General features: G+C 64.0%; 1 protein-coding gene across 1 annotated transcript; it reads right to left on the bottom strand.

Moving 5' to 3' along the window:
* Positions 1 to 2,819: 2,819 nt before the first annotated feature.
* COL6A1 (collagen type VI alpha 1 chain) lies at positions 2,820 to 17,063 on the bottom strand. The gene is made up of 35 exons (XM_040986754.1): positions 16,967 to 17,063; positions 16,247 to 16,376; positions 15,177 to 15,377; positions 14,627 to 14,786; positions 14,260 to 14,388; positions 14,084 to 14,104; positions 13,919 to 13,939; positions 13,776 to 13,820; positions 13,385 to 13,438; positions 13,063 to 13,107; positions 12,955 to 12,981; positions 12,660 to 12,686; positions 12,533 to 12,577; positions 12,111 to 12,164; positions 11,932 to 11,994; positions 10,036 to 10,098; positions 9,885 to 9,938; positions 9,764 to 9,799; positions 9,524 to 9,586; positions 8,761 to 8,823; positions 8,450 to 8,512; positions 8,227 to 8,289; positions 7,978 to 8,028; positions 7,779 to 7,814; positions 7,467 to 7,529; positions 7,005 to 7,070; positions 6,610 to 6,645; positions 6,161 to 6,197; positions 5,974 to 5,982; positions 5,558 to 5,691; positions 5,225 to 5,334; positions 4,878 to 5,061; positions 4,620 to 4,800; positions 4,071 to 4,100; positions 2,820 to 3,946 (listed from the first exon to the last, which is right to left on the bottom strand). Exons 1-35 carry the CDS (start codon positions 17,061 to 17,063, stop codon positions 3,324 to 3,326), a joined length of 3,084 nt encoding a protein of 1,027 aa, XP_040842688.1. The 3' UTR covers positions 2,820 to 3,323.
* Between the last annotated feature and the right edge of the window lie 456 nt (positions 17,064 to 17,519).

Here is a 17,519-nt window from a genome sequence, read left to right as displayed (position 1 = left end):
CCGGGGTCAGTGCTGGGTCCGGGGTTAGGACTTGCTCTAGCGTGTCTCATGATGCCTCTTGAGCCCCAGGCACTGAGCCAGACGTGTCACTAAAGGTGGCCAAGTCCCCAGGTAACTTTCTCCAGTTGGGTCTGTCAGTGTCCACCCCAGGGTCTCAAAGGCAGCGTCATATTTGTACTGGCACAGGGGGCGGGATGCGGGGTGATGGGTGCATCTGATGAATTAATTAACTAGTTAATTATTGTTAAGGCAGATTTTACAGAGAGAGAAGGTGAGATAGAGAAAGATCATCCATCCGCTGGTTCACTCCCCAAATGGTCGCACAAGTCAGAGCTGAGCTATCCAAAGCCAGGAGCCAGGAGCCTCTTGCGGGCCTCCCATGTGGGTGCAGGGCCCCAGCACCAGAGCCGTTCTCTGCTGCTTTCCCAGGCCGTCAGCACGGAGCTGGATAGGAGGTACAGCAGCCGGGACATGAATGGGTGGCCCTAAGGGGTGCAGGCGCTAGAGGACAGAGGATTCGCCTGCTGTGTATGGCCCGAGGCCGGCCCCATAAACGGAAACTTATGAAGCATAAAGCCCACATTGTTTTTCTCCTTGAATCTTGAACATGGGCTCTAACGGTTTGGTTTCTACACAGTTTGGATTCCTCAGCAAATGCTCAGCCAGAAGTATGCCAGGCCAGCCTTCCGCCTGGCCTCTGGCTCCCACAGCTGGGTGGGCCGCGTGCCCCCCACCCCTGATCCGGGCAGGATGGCTTCCTCTGAGAGAGTCACAGATGCAGACGGCGGCGGCGCCCCTGCCGACAGCTGTGTGGTGCCTCGGTTTATGCCAGGAGCTGCCTCCTGTTGGGGGCACCAGCCAGGCCCAAGGCTGGTGCCCCCGACCCTGCCAGAGCGCGGCCTCCTTGCCGCCCAGGGCCAGTGCAGGAGGCTTCGGGGTGAGGGCGTGAGGACTCCCCTTTCTCGCCAGCACCCTGAGGAGCAGCTGGGCTGCCTCAGGGCTGTCACAGCTTCCCAGAAAGCCGCTGGCTGCCGAAGGAGCATTTGGTTTGCGTTAAGAGCTGAAGCACCAACTTGGCCTGCAAGGAGACGGTTTCCTCGGAACACCACTTCTCGTGGTCCTGGGTCAGCTTTCCAGCAGGTTTTTCGGGACAAGGCAGGAGGCACGCGAGGAGAGCTGGAATGCCGATCAACCCCCTGCCCTGGGAACACTCGGCTCCTCGTTGCTAACAAGCAGCTTGGACACCGCTTCCCTTCTGGCCCCACCGACACCCCATCTGTCATCAGAGTCCCTTGTCCTGCTTTTCAACATCACTGTAGTCGTTTAGAAAACGTCTTGCACAGAGAACATTCCAGAGACCACTCGGCGTTCGTCTCCTGGGTTAACAGCACCGTCCGTGACTGCGGGAGGGCAGCAGGAAAGGCGCCGGCTGGGGTGCCTGCCTGGTCGGCTCCTCACTCCCTGCGTGTTAATGGGCAGGCCACGGGCGTGGGGCCCTGGGCTGAGTGCCCAGCCCCAGCTGTTGCAGCATGCACTTGGGGAGGGAGCTGAAAGATGTAGGTCTTAAATCAGTCCCTCCTTCCGTCCCTCCGTTCGTATAAATACACTTGCAAGCTAAACGTCGGAGTGAGTCATGGTGCGGTGATGTTGACATAAATGCTTCGGTTCTGGTCTCTAAGGCTGTGAAGGCTGCCCGGCTGGCGTTGTGGCACACTGGCGTTGCAATGCTGGCATCCCGTGTTGGAGTGGTTCTGGTCCTGGGTGCCCCACTTATGACCTAGCTTCCTGCTTTGGCACCCGGGAAGGTAGTGTGCTCAAGTACTCGGACCACTGCAAACCACATGGCAGATCCAGACGGAGGGCAAGGCTCCTGCTGCTGGCCTGACCGGCCCTGGGAGCCGGATGGGAACCTGGAGCAGGCGGGATGCCGGCATCACAGGCAGACCGTTTACCTGCTATGCCACCGTGCCGCCCCAGTCCCACATATCCACACTGCTGCACAGCCTGGCCACCTGGAGCCCCCACTTCCCGCACCCCGACCCTTTGCAAGCTTCAGCAACTCGTCTGACACACCCCTTTGGACAGTTTGCAGTCCTTCCACTCCGACCCAGCCTGCTTCCACACTTCCCTCTTTGTAGCACACATCTTCCTGCTAGTTTAGGCTTGTGACAAGCGCCCTGTGGCAGCACTGCTCCCAGTGCCAGCTCTGCTGTTCCTGCAGCCCTTGTTAAGGGCCCTGGAACACAGCGCAGGATGACCGGGGTGTGGCCACCAGCCACGCGCAGTGGACGCAGATGGTGCAGGCTCCTGGCTTCTGCTTGGACCATGCTGGCTTTGCTGCAGGCCCTTATGTGGGGTCCCCCTGCCGCCCCAGGGGGCCTTCTGCTGTTCACCCCTCTCCTCCCTAACCCCCCACTGCCATAGCAAGGTCCCCGCCTGGGGGCAGACAGAAGCACTCAGGATGTGTCTGAGCCTACAGCCATCAGTTCACAGGAAGGTTCTGGTCACTCTCCCCATTCTGGGCCAGGACCCCTGGGGCCGGCAGGAGGGGCTATCGCCTGGGACCCTCCCCGCTCTCATTCAGCAGCTGAGTCACATGCATGTCGGATGTGAGCAGCTCAGGCCCAGCCAGCCTCTACCTCAGACACACTGCCTGAGCCTGCGTGACATGGCTGATGCGTGGGCAGCAGCTGTCTCACTGTGGGTGTGGGCTGGGGCTCATGCCCTCCTGAGTCCCAAGGGCACAGCAGTCCCCGTCATGGAAGGAGTCATGGAGGGAGTGAACACCTTTATTAGAACCCATGGGTGATCATTGGGGAGGCCACAGGGGGGTGCAGAACCAGAGCCCACACGGGCCGAGGGCGCCCCCAGCCCAGCTTGCCGGGGGACTGGGCCTTCCTGCGGCAGCACCTTCACTCGTAGGCTCCAGAGCCTGAAGACGGGGGTCAGGTCCAGGCCGCCCAGTCCGCTGAGGTCCGGCCGGAGCCCGTGCCGAGAACCTTCCAGGAAGGTGATCCCAGGCAGGCTGCGGGTGGCCCCCCCACCACCCCCATGGGAACCACGCAGCCTGCATCTTGTGGCCTGAGCATGTTGTCCACTTTGGGGTTGGGAGTGGGGACATGAAATGGGGTCATCAGAGGACGTTTTAAACCATGAAGGAGATGAGGGCCCAGGTTGGGGGTCAGGAAGCACCCGGAGCGTGGGGACCAGGTGCCAGGTCCACCCACGCGCTGCCATTGTGGACTCGGCTTTCAGAAGGGTTGAGGTGGCTGAGGTGGCCAGGGGCGTCAGCCCTGCTGTCCCTCTGCGGTAGCCAGGCTCCGCTAGCCCAGAGCCACCTTCCTGGACACGGTCTGGTAGAAGACACCACGGAGCAGTGCCTGGTAGCTGGGGACGCGGAAGAGGTGGCGCTCACCGAAGGCCACGTCGTACTCGGCTGTCTTGCCGGTAACCAGCACGCGGATGTGGGGCTCGTTGACCTGGCGGCCCACCACCACCACGAAGATCTCCAGGCCGGCGCGCTGGGCCTCCTGCACGGCCCTCTCAATGGCCTCCGCTGTGGCGCCCTGTGAGTTGCCATCAGAGAAGAGCAGTACCTTCTTGGTGGCCGTGGGCGACGAGGCCTCGCGGTAGAAACGCGTCACATAGCTGAGGGCGTCGTTGACGTCGGTGGCGTCGTTAAAGAAGGCCATGCTGTCCACGGCCTCGGCCAGCACCGTGTAGTTGCGCTGGAACTGCAGGGCCGCGCGCTCCGGCCGCTGCTGGCCAGGGCCGCTGTACTGCACCACAGCCACACGCACGTCGTGTGCCGGGTCCTCCCGGCCCGCGGACAGGAAGCGCTCAGCCAGGCGCTTGGTGAAGAGCTTGGTGGTGTCGAAGTTGTGGCTGCCCACGCTGGCCGAGCCGTCCAGCAGTATGGTGATGTCAGCCGCGGACGAGAAGGTGACTGCCGGTGGGAGGGGTGGCGGTCAGCAGGGACTTGCCTACAGGGCACTCATGGGGATGCCAGCCCCGGCCAGCAGTGGCCTCCCCCTCCCGGAGCCCCAGCCCCTGTGCCCACAGGTACTCACTTGGGCAGGTGTAATCCGGACACTTCTTGTCTGTAAAGAGAAACGTCCCTTGCACGTGAGCCGGCCGCTGCGCCACGATCCCCCACCAGAGGGACCAGAGCTGCCCAGGCACACTGCAGACGCCTGATTCCCAGGAGACCCTCCCACGGAGACCCACGGGTCCTGGCCTACCCCTCGCTCCCACCATCTCGTCCTTACACCGACCCAGCACCATGGCCTCTCAGGGGACTGGGAAACCATGACCCTGGAGTGACAGACACACTGGGCCACGCTGCCGGCCTCATGCCCACCACATTGGGCCACCCTGCTAACCATGTGCCCACTGCGTGGGGTCACCCTGCCAGCCACATGCCCGCCCACTACATGGAGCCACCCTGCTGGCCATGCACCCACCATATGGGGCCGCTTTGCTGGCCATGTGCCCACCACATGGGGTTACCCCACTGGCCACATGCCCACCACAGGGTGCTGTCCCTGGAGCAGGGCGGGGTTCTGTCCTGAGGCCTGGAGGCCACCGCTGAGGGCTCTGTCTCCCTGGTCCACACCCACCGATGCAGATCTGGGCAGTGACGTTTTTGAGGAAGTTGTCGTCCAACAGCTCTGCAAAGTTGTCCTTGACCAGTGAGATGCCTGGCCGGTCTTGGGGCGAGAGCCCCTGGCAGGAAATGACGTTGAGCTGGTCGGAGCTAGGGCCAGTGTTGAACACATCCTTGATGCCCACCGAGACCACCTGAGGAACCGGAGCGATCAGCGCCAGCCAGCCACACCCCTCCTCTCCTCAGGCGGAGGAGGCCCTGGGGTGCCCACCTGGATGTTGGGGCCGCAGAGCACGCTAAGTGGCGTGGTGTCCCGCTGCGTGTCTGAGCGACCGTCGGTGATGACCAGGGCGATGCGTGTGTTCTGTGTGGGCGGCAGCAGTCGGTCCCGGGTGTACTGCAGAGCCTCGCCCGTGAACGTGCCACCTGCCATCCACTGCAGCTTCTTGATGGCCCTGTAGCAGCAATGGGGTGATGGGCACACTCAGGTGGGTAGAGCATGCAGGGCAGGGTCTGGGTGGCAAGGGTGGGCAGGGTGGGGTCCGAGTGGGAGGGCTGAGGAGAGGCGTGGTCACACAGGGGCGAGGCCTGGTCAGGAGGGGCGTGGCCCATACTCACTCTTTGAGCTCCTGCATGCTTCTGATGTTGGGGCTCCTCAGGTCCACATGCTCCTGCATCTGGTTGTGGCTGTACTGCACCACGCCCACGTGCGACTGCCCTGGCTCAAACTGCAAGGGTGGATGCCGCCCGGCTTGGGCTCCTGCACATATGTCTCCCAGGGTCTCTATGGGCCCTGGCTCCCTCCCCACCCGCCCTCTGCAACCTGACCCCTCCCCGACACTGTCCACACGTGGTCAGGCCGGAGCTTTGCCATGGCCCGAGAGGCAGGGACCTGCTGGGGGCTGCAGATTGTACTGTATTGGCCGGGGTGCAGGAGGCTCTACAACCCACCTTGACCAGCTCGTCCTTGCTCAGCCGGTCGATGACTTTGATAACAAAGTCCTTGGCAATCTCAAAGTTCTGCAGGCCTATGCTCTCAGAGCTGTCCAGCACGAAGAGGATGTCAATGGGGCCACACCTGCACTCTGGGGGTGGGGTGGGACCAGGCAGCCTCAGCCTCAACCCCGTTCACCGCCCCCTCCCGCTGTCTGCCACCCACTCCTGGGCAGCCTGGAGAGCTTTGACGGGAGAGGGGAGGAGTTAGCGGGGGTCGGCACCTGCTGATAGGTGGGTTCTGGGGAAAGAACAGTGGCATGGACAGCAACCCCCCCAGGCTCAGGATGGCGCGAGGGGGTGTAGACTGGCCAGAGTGGAGTGGTGGGCACCGAGGGGCTGCTTGTGTCCACCATCTGCAGCACAGCACTCACCACAACACGCTAAGGAGAGAGAGAGGTGGTCAGTGCCCGGGGCATTCTTCCCCTCCCCGCCCACGGCCCAAATCAGCCTCCTGCTGGTAAGGGGGGGCACACTCCTCCCTGGGCTGGTCCCACTTCCTGACTCCACCCCAAGCCCCGGCCAGTCCCACCCAGAGCCGGTGCAGGCCTCGCCACTCACAGCACATCTTCATGATAATGTCTAGGATCTCACACTCCTGCAGAGAGAACAAGCATGTTGGCCCTGCCTGGCCTGGCCTGCAGCTGTCCCTCCGAGGTCCCCACAGGCCTGGGTCTGCACTGGGAGCCCTTCCCAGTGCCTGTTGGGCCCTGCCTGGCCTGGCCTGGCCATAAGCTTGGGCACCTGAGCTGCTCATCAGCACATGGCAGTCACCTGTCCTTCACGACGCATTTCCCATCATTATCGAATGTCCCTGTGGCCATCACACATCCCTGTGGCCATCACACATCCCCTGCGGCCTTCATGTGTCCCCTGTGGCCATCATGTGTCCCCTGACCATCACATGTTCCCGTGGGAGGCCCAGCACTCCGTCTGCAGCTGCCCCATTTGTGTGCAGGGTGTGGGCAATTGAGCTCAGTCCCTGGGAGTGTTCACTGATGTCCACTTACGTCTGGTCCAGGAGGTCCTGTGTGTCCTGGGGGTCCCTGCCAGAGAAGGAACAAGAAGGGCTATGAACAGGTGTCCGTGGCTCCCCAGTACCCCTGGTCCTCAGCAAGTCTCCAAACTCAACACCCGTCAGCTCCCCCACCCCGTCGGCTCCCCACCCGGTCAGCTCTCCCACCCGTCGGCTCCCCCCCCCGTCAGCTCCCCCTCTGTCAGCCCCCCACCCTGTCAACTCCCCCTCAAGGGCCTACAGACCTGCAGCGGCTGCATGGGCAGGGCCTCCAAGCTGGGGCCTTCAGACTGCACTGGGCAGTGTTGCCCACAGCAGTCATCCTACCCTGGTGACCAGCCCATCCCCCATGTGGGGGTGCCTGCCTTGCCCTTGGCTATGCCAACCTACCTGGGGGCCCTCGGGGCCACGGTAACCCTTCGCCCCTTTGGCACCACGGGGTGAGATGTCATTGTTCTGCAAGGAGGTAGCTGTGGGTCAGTGCCCAGCATGGGGACCAGTGTCCACTCACAGCCCACACATCCACTGTGCCCGAGGCTCTGCCCATCTCAACTAGCTGTGGGTCAGTGCCCAGCATGGGGACCAGAGTCCACTCACAGCCCACACACCCACTGCGCCCGTGGCTCTGCCCATCTCAACTAGCTGTGGGTCAGTGCCCAGCATGGGGACCAGAGTCCACTCACAGCCCACACATCCACTGTGTCCGTGGCTCTGCCCATTTCATCTAGCTGTGGGTCAGTGCCCAGCATGGGGGACGGTGTCCACTCACTCACAATGGATATCACAGCCTCCCGAGACCCCACAGCCCGTACCCCACACACCGTGCCATGGCTCTGCCTGCCCCTGACTCACGTCCTCTCCTGGGTCTCCAGGTTCACCCTCGTCTCCCTTGAGGCCCGGGTAGCCTTTAGTGCCCTGCGGGTGGCGGGAAGGTCAGCAGTGGCAGGGTCCACAGAGGAAGGCGTGGGAGTGGTTGACCTGGGGCCACCATGTGTGCAGGCACCCATCTTCATGTGTGCACATATGTGCATACACATGTGTGCAGGAGCCGTGTCTCCATGTGTGAGCATGTGTGCACACGTGTCTGCAGGGGCGCGGTGGGTATGCTCGTGGGTGAATTGTTTTCACACGGCTGGGGCTGAGTGCAGAGGGAGGGGTACTTACGTTTATCCCAGGGGGGCCCCTGTTGCCTGGGTAGCCCTGTGGGTGCAGAGGGGAAGTTACACCAGGCACTGGCACAAGGTCAGAGGTCGGGGCTCCCCAGGTTCCTGGCTCAGGTCCACCCTCCAGCCCTGAGTGCCCAGGGGAGCCCTGAATGGGGGCACAGGTCTCCAGGGGTCTCGAGAGCCTGGGGATGACTTACAGGGAAACCAGGGAAGCCCTCGGTGCCATTTCCAGGGGGGCCATCCTCGCCCTGGGGAGAAAGCAGGGTCCCTGTCACTGGAGGGCTATGCCGCTGCAGCTCGGGCAGCCCAGGTCCAGGCAACCTGGGAGGCAGTTCCTGCAGCCAGTCCCCGCAGCCCTCTCTGCACTGGACAGGGGCCAGAAGGGACCCGCTGCGCTGCCTCCCAACAGGCTGGGTCCTGCTCCCCAGGCCAGTGTGGCGACTCACCCGCTCGCCCATCAGCCCTGGGTCTCCAGGGGGTCCAGCAGGTCCTGGGGCTCCTCGGGGACCCTAAGAAGGGGGAGGGGACAGCTGTGTCACAGTGGGTGCAGTATCAGGGGCACAATACCTTTGGGGCTGAGGTACCTGGAGGTGGGGTCGGGCTGGGATCATGTGGGGCCAGCACCAGGCAGGCAGGGGCTGGGAGTGGGGGCAATGAAATGATGCTCACCTCCAGCCCTGGGGGGCCCTCGTCGCCTCGATAGCCTTTAGGTCCCATGGGGCCGGCCTCACCCTGTGGGGACCACAGCTGTAGGAGCTGGCCAGCATCCACCCTACCCTGCCCATCCAGCCTGGCCGCCCCCCTCCCAAGCCGGCCACTCCCGTCCCGAGGCAGCCACCCCCCTCCTGAGGCAGCCACCCTGGGCTCCCAGGCTGGCTCCAACGGCCCCTCCATCCAGGGTGGTGGAACTGCACGAAGGACCCAGAGCCAGAACAAGGGACCCCGTGGCTGAATCCTCACTGCACAGCCATGTTCCCTACCGGGTCTCCTGGGATGCCGACGGGGCCCTCTCGCCCTTGGTCACCTTGAGGTCCAGCTTCACCCTGGAGAGACATGCGCCCATGAGGGTGCAGGTCAAGCTGGCAGCCACGGCTTCACACTGCGGCTGGCGGCCACACCCTTTCCCTCCACCTTATCTCTGAGACCCTCGTGTGACAGCTGGTTCCCCAAGAGGTCACGGCTCCTCCACCCCCGTATGCAACCTGAATGCTCTGTGCAGCCCTCAGCCCTTTGGGGGAGTGGGCTGAGGAGGGGTCAGGTCTGAGTGTCTGCTGCCTGCACAGGGGCCTGCATGGGGACCCCAAGGAGAGAGGGCCTGGAAAGCCCTGAACCTGAGCCCTGACACTGACTTGTGCTGGGGTCATGGCTCTTCCCCCCACAGGAATGGGGGAAGGTCGTTGTGGACGCTGTGACAATTGGTCCATTGAGACAAGGACCATGGGGTCTCTGGGGCAGGAGCTGGCCAGGCTGGGCTGGGAGGCTGCCTCCACTCTGGGCAGTGGCTGAGAGGACTGGCCGTGGCAGGGGAGGACTGGCTGGGGCAGGGGAGGACCAGCTGGGGCAGGGGAGGACCGGCCGGGGCAGGGGAGGACCAACTGGGGCAGCAGGGGAGGACTGGCTGGAGCAGCAGGGGAGGACCGGCCTGGGCAGAGGAGGACCGGCCTGGGCAGAGGAGGACCGGCCGGGGCCTCTGGATCTGACACCTGTGTCTCTGCCAATCACTCCTTCCTCAGTGTCACTCACCAGGTCTCCTCTCGGGCCACGCACACCTGGGGTTCCCCGGGGTCCTCGCTCTCCAGGGCCGCCCTGTGTACAGAGAAGTGGGGTGAGGCCACTCCAGAGCAGCTGGGGGCTTGCTCCCAGGCTACTCTCCAGCCATGACCCTCAAACACCGTCCATTGTCACAGGCTGTCCTCAGCTGAGGCAGGACTGGGGCTCAATGTCCTGCTCCAGGGGACGGAGGGGCTGGGTGGCTGGACTCACCCTGTCTCCGGGAGGCCCATCAGGTCCTGCATTGCCCTGGCAGTGGGAGGAGCAGAGGCCGGTTAGTCCAGGGGAGCGGGTTCAGCTCAGCGAGGGGCAGAGGCCGGGCTGGGGGACTCACCTCGTCACCAGCCTCTCCCTTCTCTCCAGGGGGACCAGGCTCTCCCGGATCACCCTGGGAGGGACACGGCAGAATGGTGGTCAGCTCCTGGGCCTCATCTGGTGACCCACGGCCTGGGCACCCCCGAGGCGTCCTGCCCAGCTGCCCTCACCTCATCTCCGGGCGGCCCAGTGTTTCCAGGTCTCCCAGGCTCCCCATCGGCTCCAGGCTCACCCTGGCAAAGGTCAAGGGTCAGAGGCTGGCACTCTGGGTGCAGCCTGGGTGCCGGCTGTCGGGGCCCTCTGGGGCCAGGCCCACCCTTCCCACCCAGACCTGAGGCCATGCTGACCAGCGCTGTGCGACACCTTAACCTGTCGCCAAATGCCATGAAGCCCAGCCAATTGCCAGGCAGCTGAATTGGGAAACTCAAGTCTGTGGCCAGCAGTGTCATCGGCCAACTTGAGGATGAGGCGGCAAAGCCCTTAGCTGGCTTCCAGAAGATTCCGCTGCCGTCCCTGGCACATCCTGCCTCTGAGGAAAATCCAGAAAGGGTCCCAAGCAGAAGGCCAGCTTGGAGCAGGCTCAGTCTCAAGGTGCCTCAAAGTGAGGTCCATGGGCATGGGGCCTCCCAGAATGGGAGAGGGGTCCCAGACTCTGCCCTCTGTGTTGATCCAAGCTTCTAGAATTCTCCACAGCCTGCCTGCGCACGTGGTCAAGGACATCCCCTGAGGTCATATGGCAGCTTATTCTTTGTCTGCAGCATGAAATTGCTGCTTCCAGATGCTGTGACGGCATGGGCCACAGCTGGGATAGCCACCTAGGAGCCACGTTACAGGCTTGGCCTCCAATCTCTTCTGCTAGGGCTTGTGAACGAGTGTGGGCGTTCGTGGGGGCAGTGTGGGTGCTCGTGGAGCAGTGTGGGTGTTCATGGAGTGGGTGTTCATGGAGCAGTGTGGGTGTTAACGGAGGAGTGAGAATGTTCATGTAATGGGTGTCCGTGGAGCATTGAGGATGTTTGTGAGGCAGTGAGGGTGATTTGTGAAGTGAGGGTGTTCCTGGGGCAGTGTAGATGTTTGTGGAGTGGGTGTTTGTGGAGTGAGTGTTTCGTGGAGCAGTGTAGATGTTTGTGGAGTGGGTGTTTGTGCATTAGTGTGGGTGTTTGTGGAGTGCGTGTTTGTGCATTAGTGTGGGTGTTTGTGGAGTGGGTGTTTGTGCAGCAGTGTGGGTGTTTGTGAGTGGGTGTTCGTGGAGGAATGAGTGTGGTTCATCGTGTCTTGATGGCCTGTGGACACTGAGCAGAGCCACAGGCTCACAGGAAGCAAGAACTCTGCTGGGAGCTGGACGAGAGCCCATGCCTGTCTGCCGTGGCCCTGGCCTTTCTGCCGTGGCCCTGGCCTGTCTGCCGCGGCCCTGGCCTGTCTGCTGTGGCCCTGGCCTGTCTGCCGTGGCCCTGGCCTTTCTGCCGTGGCCCTGGCCTGTCTGCCGCGGCCCTGGCCTGTCTGCCGTGGCCCTGGCCTGTCTGCCGTGGCCCTGGCCTGTCTGCTGTGGCCCTGGCCTGTCTGCCGTGGCCCTGGCCTGTCTGCCGCGGCCCTGGCCTGTCTGCTGTGGCCCTGGCCTTTCTGCCGTGGCCCTGGCCTGTCTGCCGCGGCCCTGGCCTGTCTGCTGTGGCCCTGGCCTGTCTGCCGCGGCCCTGGCCTGTCTGCCGCGGCCCTGGCCTGTCTGCTGTGGCCCTGGCCTGTGGCGGGGCTGTGGCCCTGGCCTGTCTGCCATGGTCCTGGCCTGTCTGCCGCGGCCCTGGCCTGTGGCGGGGTGGTGGGCATTGGAGAGTTGGAGAGATGTCATAGCACAGGGTAAAGCAGCCAGCCTGCTGCCTGGAGTGGGTGGGGTGGTCAGGGCGCTGTGCAGGGGGAGTGGGGAGCCAGGCAGTGAGGTCTGGCCACAGGGAGAGAGCATGGTGGTGAGCTCAGAGGCCGTGGCATCAGCACAGCCACAGCGGGAAAAGCTGCCCAGGGCTGGGTGGTGCCGAGGAGACCCCTGGCCGGGCCCTCGGGGGCCATGAGCCACTGACCTTCGCTCCTTTTAGTCCGAAGGCGCCAGCATCGCCCTTGGGGCCGGGGGGTCCTTGAACTCCCTGTGAGGGGTGGTACACAAGGCAGTCACAGTGGGCCTGGATGCCGCATGACAACAATGGAGGGGGCAGGGTTGAGCTCCACCGGAGACTCACGGTGCTGGGCTGCGGGGACTTACATCAAAACCAGGGGAACCCTTGCAGCCAGGCAAGCCAGGAAACCCTGCGTCTCCCTGGAAGGAGGAAGGCATGGCAGGAATGAGACAGAGAACAACCTCAAGGAGAGAACCTGGCCGGACCTCTGGCTCCTGCCCAAAGGATGCCTCGCCCGAGGAGTCCAGCTCCAGGAGGGTCCAGCCCCAGGAGGGTCCGCCCCAGGAGGGTCCGCCCCAGGAGGGTCCGCCCCAGGAGGGTCCACCCCAGGAGGGTCCACCCCAGGAGCCCTGCCTCCAGGAGACCCACCCCAGGAGACCCACCCCAGGAGGCTCCACCCCAGGATGCCTTGCCCCAGGTGCCCCAGGAGCCCTGCCCCAGGGTCCCCACCCCTAGCAGTCCCCACCAGGAGCCCTGCCCTGCTGCCTGCCACACCCCCCCATGTCACCTTCATGCCGTCCACACCGTCGATGCCTCTTCTGCCCTTCTCGCCCTGCTCAGAGTTGAAGACAGGCTCAGAGGGAGATCAGCCAGTACCACCCAGAAGTTCCCCCCAGTTCTGACCCCACACTCACCTTGTAGCCTTTGGGTCCCCTGGAGCCCTGTGGGGACAGAGGGGAGGGTCAGGGTGGACCCAGGCCCCCAGACCCCTCCCCCGCCCCCGTCTGTTCTGTCCAGTCAGTGAGAGGAGGGGCACGCTCTATAGCATCCACTGCCAGTGGCCATGGGGACAAGGGCAGTGGGGGGTAGTGATGGTGGGCCACCGGGCCTGCGTTGACGCGTGGTGAGGGGCGGACGCAGCTTCCCCATCGTGGACACAGTGGACAGGAAAGGCCGCACCGCTGCGTGTCCACGCCGTGCCCTACTTACCTTCTCCCCTCGGCTGCCCTTCTCTCCCTGTACAAGAGGAGGGGGCTCCGTGAGCGCCAGGCAGGGACCCTGACCCTCCCCGCTCCCTTACCCCGGGACGAGACGCACCTTCATGCCCTGGTAGCCCACAGGTCCGAGGTCCCCTGGTCTTCCCTGGAACACAGAGGGGGTTAGAGGTCCATACAGGGAGGGGCCTGCTGGGAGGAGCCCACAACCCCCCACCCCCTGCCCCGCCAAGGGATGGGAGGAGCTGGGGAGGGGTAGTGGGAATCGATGGGGAGTCAGCAGGGGTGAGGCAGGGTAGTGGCAGAGTGGCCATGCCAATGCCCCTGCCCACAGAGGACAGCCCTGTGACCTTGGCTCAGCAGATAGCTGTTCTGGAAGCTTCTGCAGATCCAGGTTCTCCCCACCCCATTAGCCAAGCACTCACGGGGTCTCCAGCTTCTCCCTTCTCTCCTGGGAGCCCTGGCTTCCCGCGTTCTCCCTGCAACATACAGTTCAAGGTTGTGGCCACTCCAGGCTGTCCCAAGCACTGTCTCACCGAGTTCATGGGGTCTCCTGGTCTTGGGGTGCGTGGTTCTCAGCCACGTGGGGATCAGCTCTGTGGAGTCACACCTGCCCCAGGCCACCCCTCCCAACACTCCCCTCCAATAACCAGAAAGGGGCTGGGCGGCCACTCCTGAGCGTGGGCCTCCCTCAGCCGCTCCCTGGACACGGCTGCGTCCGTGGAGGCTCAGGGTCTTCCTGGTCAGTGTACATGGACGGCCACGATGGTGAACCTGCCTCCACCCTCCGGGGGCATGGCAGGGGTGTCCACTCACCTCGTACCCGGGGTCTCCTCTGGGTCCTGGGGGCCCTCTGGCTGGCTGTAAAGCGGAGGGGTGGAACAGTCAGCCCCAGACCCCAGACCCCAGACCCCAGACAGGGGCCACGGCGCCTAGGGACGGGGCTGTGGGCCACTCACCTGACACTCAAAGGAGCAGCACTGGGGAAGGCAAAGAGAGTGGTCAGCGTCCAGTAGGCTGCACCCTGCACCCAGCCCCTGGTACCCTCAGCCCCCACAGGTGCAGCTTCTGGCACTCCCCGTCCTCTGGACCCAGGCACGGGGTTGAGGGCTTGGGGCTCTTACCACCTGCTCCACATTGTTTTTCTGAAAAACACAAGAGAAAAGCCTTGTCACTGGGTCCCGCCTGGCAATGCCCTACCCTGCTCTAGGTCCACCTCACCCTGCCCTGCCCCACCCCACTTCCACCCTCCGCCAGCCCTGCCCCTCTCCCCTGCTCTGCCCGGCCCAGCCGCGCTCACGATCATGTCAGCAATGGTGGTTATGGTCTGGCTGATGGCTTCCTCGGCATCGCGGTTCTGCCCCCAGTCTGCCGCGGTGAAGTTGCGTCGGTAGGTGTGGTCGGACGCGATGATGCTCAGACGCGGCTCCTGAGGGCCCAACCAGGTGTGAGGCCTAACCCTGAGCCCTCAGGCCTGACCCACCAGGGACCATGGCCCAGAAGTTAGCACAGTGGCCCCAAAGGCCCCCGGGGTAGGGCGGGCAGGCGGCTGAGAGGCCCCATGCTGGTGGAAGGTGGGGTGCGGGGGCCCTGTGTGTAGGCGGGAGGTGAGCTGGACAGTGGGGTCCCTCAGGCAGGCGAGAGGCAGGAGGTGGGCAGCACCCTACCAGGTGGTCAGGCGTGATGGCCACGGAGAAGACTTTGATGCCCAGATGCTTGGCCTCATTCACGGCATCCTCCAGGCCCCCGCACGGCTCCTTGTAGCCCTCCAGGGGGTGCCCGTCGGTCACCACGATCAAATACTTGTTCTCCTTCAGGTGGGAGCCCCTGGGGGAGGGAGGCAGAGTGAGACCCCAGCCACTCACCCACCCAGGAGCCCTGGGAGTTGTGGACAGCCAGGCCCCATGTGGAGGGTAACCTGGGGACTCCCAGGGCAGGGCCAGGACCCATGGCTCCACGGCTGCCAACTACGGCAGACATGGCGTGGCCACCTGTTGGCAGGGGTCAAAGCAGACTCCCGTGGACATGCTGGGCACAGGGGGCAACAGGCCGGCACTCCCGGCCCTGGCCTTGCTGGGACACAGTGCCTCCCTGTGGGCTATCACTGAGGGCCCAGCTGCCCCCTCAGCCTTCCTGGCCAGCCCATGGTTGTGAGGAGACGGTGGCCAGACAGGGGAGGACAGTGTCCTTTGGCCAGGAGGTGACCTGGCCACTCACCCGACCAGCAGCTCCTCCAGCCCCTTCTTGATGGCACAGTCAGTGTAGGTGCCCTTGCCGAAGTACTTGACAGCATCCACGCTGGCCTTGAGCGCGTCGCGGCCGGCGGGCATGCGCGTGAGCCCGCTGATGACTTCCACCTCGTCGCTGTAGTGCAGTGCGCCTGCGTTCCACACCAGGTTGCGGTCACACCGGTAGTACCTGTGAGCCGAGGGCTGTGAGCCGTGTGAAGTGGGGGGACAGCAGGAACCATGGGATGGGGCGCACCAAGGAGTCATGTGGAGTGGGAGGACAGGAGGAGCCACGTGGAGTGGGGAGACAGCAGGAACCACACAGAGTGGGGAGCACCAGGAGCCATGTGGAGTGGGGGCAGGAGCCATGTGGAGTGGGGGCAGGAGCTGCCTGAGACCCTGACCTGGATGAGGCTCCTCAGTGGGGCCGAGGCCAAGCAGTGAGGGGAAGGCCAGTGCTGAGGGATGTTGGGGTCCCTCCTCCTCCCCACTTAGGGTCCCTCTGCTGGGGGCCGGGGGCTGCCTGCCCACTTGCCAGGTGGCATTCCGAGGCCCCTGACACCTGCCCCATCGAGCAGACTGCAGACGAGGCAGGCAGCTGCCTCTGCCCTACAGTGTCCCCGTGTCTGTCTGGTCATTGGCCACATCCGTGGAGGGGCCCCCAAAGATGGAGAGAAGGAATGAGTGAGTGAGTGGAGGAGGCCATGCCGCAAGCCCAGACTCACTGCTGGGGCTCCTGGCTGTGGGGTGTGGGGGGCTGCAAGAACACCGTGTCCCCTAGGTAGCAGCTCTGGGGTCTGCATGGGCAGTGGGGGGTGGGACCGGCTCCCCAAGCCCGCTCCCTCTGTCCAGTGTAGGAGTAGGCCGGGAGCCGTGTGTTGGGTTGCAACACACAGACCCTGGGCCCACGTGTGCCGGCACTGGCCTCTTGGCTTGCTGGCCACTGCTTGCTGACTGGACTGCCTCAAACCCTGCTCGCTCTGCAGGAAACAGGGAGGGGCCGCGGGACCCGACAGCAGGGATGCCTCCTTCCGACATCCCCCAGCCCGCATGACCCACCTGTCTCTTAGGTTGTCGATGAAGCGCTTCGTGAAGGCCTTGACCTTGTCCACCAGGGCCCCATAGGGCTTCAGCCTCAAGGCCACACTCTCAGAGGTGTCCAGCACAAAGAACAGGTCCACAGGGCAGTCTGTACCAAGCAGGACAGAGCCGTGAGCCTCTTAGCCACGCTTGTTCCTACCAGATGAGGGCCACCCAACCACCCAGGGGCCGAGGGGCAGTGTCTGCCCACAGCCAGCAAGGACCCGAGCCCTAGAGCACTGGGAAGGCATCTGCACCAGCCTTCCCCAGGCGGAGTCCTCCCAGAGAGCCTCCTGCAGGGTGCCCTGTGTGGTGTCGGCCTCCTCCCCGGGAAGCATCCCCTTGGCAGGTCCCACTCAGGGTCCCCCTCCCACAGGGTCCCAGGGACACCTTGCTGTCTGTGCTCTTCCTGTTGGGTTTGGAACCTGCATGAAGCCGAGCTCCTAGGCTGACTGTCTGGCGTGGCCAGACAGTTAACACAGGGCCAGGAAACTGACCCACCAGTGGATCCTTCCCAGACTCCCTGGCCCAACTCCCTGGAAAATGCCCACACTCCAGCAGGGATGCTGGGGCAACTGAACACGGGCTCTGGAAGAGAGGGCTGAGTCGGAGTGGACAGGGCCCCTGGGCGGGGGTCCTGAGCCCAGGCGCTGTGTCCTGGCTGTGAGAAACAGCTCAGTTAGGCAGCCGTCCACTCACCTTGGAAGGCGATGGCCTTTGGAACCTCCGGGAGGTCCTGTGCGGCCCCCCAGCCAGCCTGCAGCAGCAGGACCACCAGGGCATGGGCCAGCCTCATGTCGGCGGCCTGCAGTCACCGCGGACGCCTGTGGGACGCTGAGGCTGGCAAGCGGGAGTCTGCAGCCTGGCCCAGCCCAGCCGGGAGAGAGGGAGGGAGGGATGGGGTGGGGAGGGGCAGGGGAGGGGCTGGCTGGGTGAGTCACAGCAGCGCCCCTCCCCTCCTTCCTGGCTGCTTGTCCCCCAGAAACATCTGCAGAGCAGCTGAGTGCGGGGTTTAGAGGAGCCCACCCTTCCCGCCAGTGCCGGGGGCTCAGCTCACAGGGGAAGGGGGCTCAGGTCAAGTTCCACAGGGCTGCAGTTGGCCTGGGACATACACTGCTGGGAGAGTGAACCTCACGTGGAATGCTGAGAGAGTGAACCCCAAGTGGAACGCTGAGAGAGTGAACCCCAAGTGGAACGCTGAGAGAGTGAACCCCAAGTGGAACGCTGAGAGAGTGAACCCCAAGTGGAATGC

The sequence above is a fragment of the Ochotona curzoniae genome, unplaced genomic scaffold (assembly GCF_017591425.1).
Source record: "Ochotona curzoniae isolate NIBS_2020 unplaced genomic scaffold, NIBS_Ocur_1.0 contig_4516, whole genome shotgun sequence".
Classification (NCBI taxonomy): Eukaryota; Metazoa; Chordata; class Mammalia; order Lagomorpha; family Ochotonidae; genus Ochotona; species Ochotona curzoniae.
This window is presented reverse-complemented; position numbering and strand designations above follow the sequence as displayed.